Genomic DNA, 1,145 nt, shown 5'->3' on the forward strand with positions numbered 1-1,145 from the left:
CCCCACCCGCGCCTTTTAAATAACCTAATAGTGTTGATACAGGCGTTAAACATATAGCATTTCCCCATTTCCCCATTTCCCCAGGACCTACCATGAGAGATCATGCGACTGTCACAGTTCCTGGGTACAAACATAACAGTTTATCCCGTATTTCGTTGGTATAACCAATAGTTTGTTTAATTCTATATTATGACAACCAATCCGTGGGGTTTATATTACACTCATTAAGCGAAGGGAAACACATCCATCTGTGCGGACCATTCTGACGGATCTCCAACCAGATTATGATGGAGACTATAAGCAGACAGACTCTGGGATGGATCCTGAAGAGGTGGGGGAGGGGGGAGGGATTGCAGAGATGGGCATGTTCCGACTGTAGTGACCCCAACACTGTGGACAAGGTGTGACAAGGTGTGATTACACTCATTCCCTGATTTATCGTTCCCCCAGGACCTATCCCGCCTCTTAAATAAACTAATCATGTTGATAGACGTCAAACCTATTGCATTCCCCCATTTCCCCAGGACCTGCCCCTCATAACTTAACAATGTTGATAGACGTCAAACCTATAACATTTCCCCATTTTCCCAGGACTTGCTACGAGAGATCAGGCGACTGTCAGAGTTCCTGGGTACAAACATGACAATTATTCTCGTATTTCTTTGGCACAATCAATAATTTGTTTAATTCTATATTATCACAGTCAATCCTTGGGTTTTATATTACTCTCATTCCCTTATTTCTCCTGCCCTCAAGACCCATCCCTCCTCTTAAACAACCTAACAATGTTGATATAACATTTCCCCATTTCCCCAGGACCTGCCACGAGAGATCCAGCGACTGTCAGAGTTCCTGGGTATCTCCGTCACTGACAGTCTGGTGGCGGGAATCTGTGACGTCACTGGGATAAAAAAGATGAAGGAAACTTTCCTCAAAGCTGGGTCGAAATTCAGCGTACGAAAAGGTAAGGGTAAAAAGGGTACTGATAGCTAGCTGTTTAGATGGCAAAACTCAACATTTTGATTTTTTTAAACTGTAGTTTCCCAATCCTTGATATTAGCTGCATGTAATCAAAGTTATTCTGTCAAAAATCCAAATTCTAGTGTTGAAACAAGAAAAAAGAACACAAAACAACCCCCCCCCAA

The 1,145-nt window shown here is 42.9% G+C and overlaps 1 protein-coding gene across 1 annotated transcript in view; it reads left to right on the forward strand.

The window, feature by feature from the left end:
- Positions 1-1,145, forward strand: part of LOC118478064 (sulfotransferase 6B1-like) — a 17,883-nt gene that overhangs the window by 6,143 nt on the left and 10,595 nt on the right. Inside the window, exons 5-6 of the mRNA XM_035971004.1 lie at positions 85-158; positions 817-964. Coding sequence (XP_035826897.1) covers positions 85-158; positions 817-964 — 222 coding nt within the window. The remainder of the gene's footprint in view (positions 1-84; positions 159-816; positions 965-1,145) is intronic.

The sequence above is a fragment of the Aplysia californica genome, unplaced genomic scaffold (genome assembly GCF_000002075.1).
Source record: "Aplysia californica isolate F4 #8 unplaced genomic scaffold, AplCal3.0 scaffold00359, whole genome shotgun sequence".
Taxonomy (NCBI): domain Eukaryota; kingdom Metazoa; phylum Mollusca; class Gastropoda; order Aplysiida; family Aplysiidae; genus Aplysia; species Aplysia californica.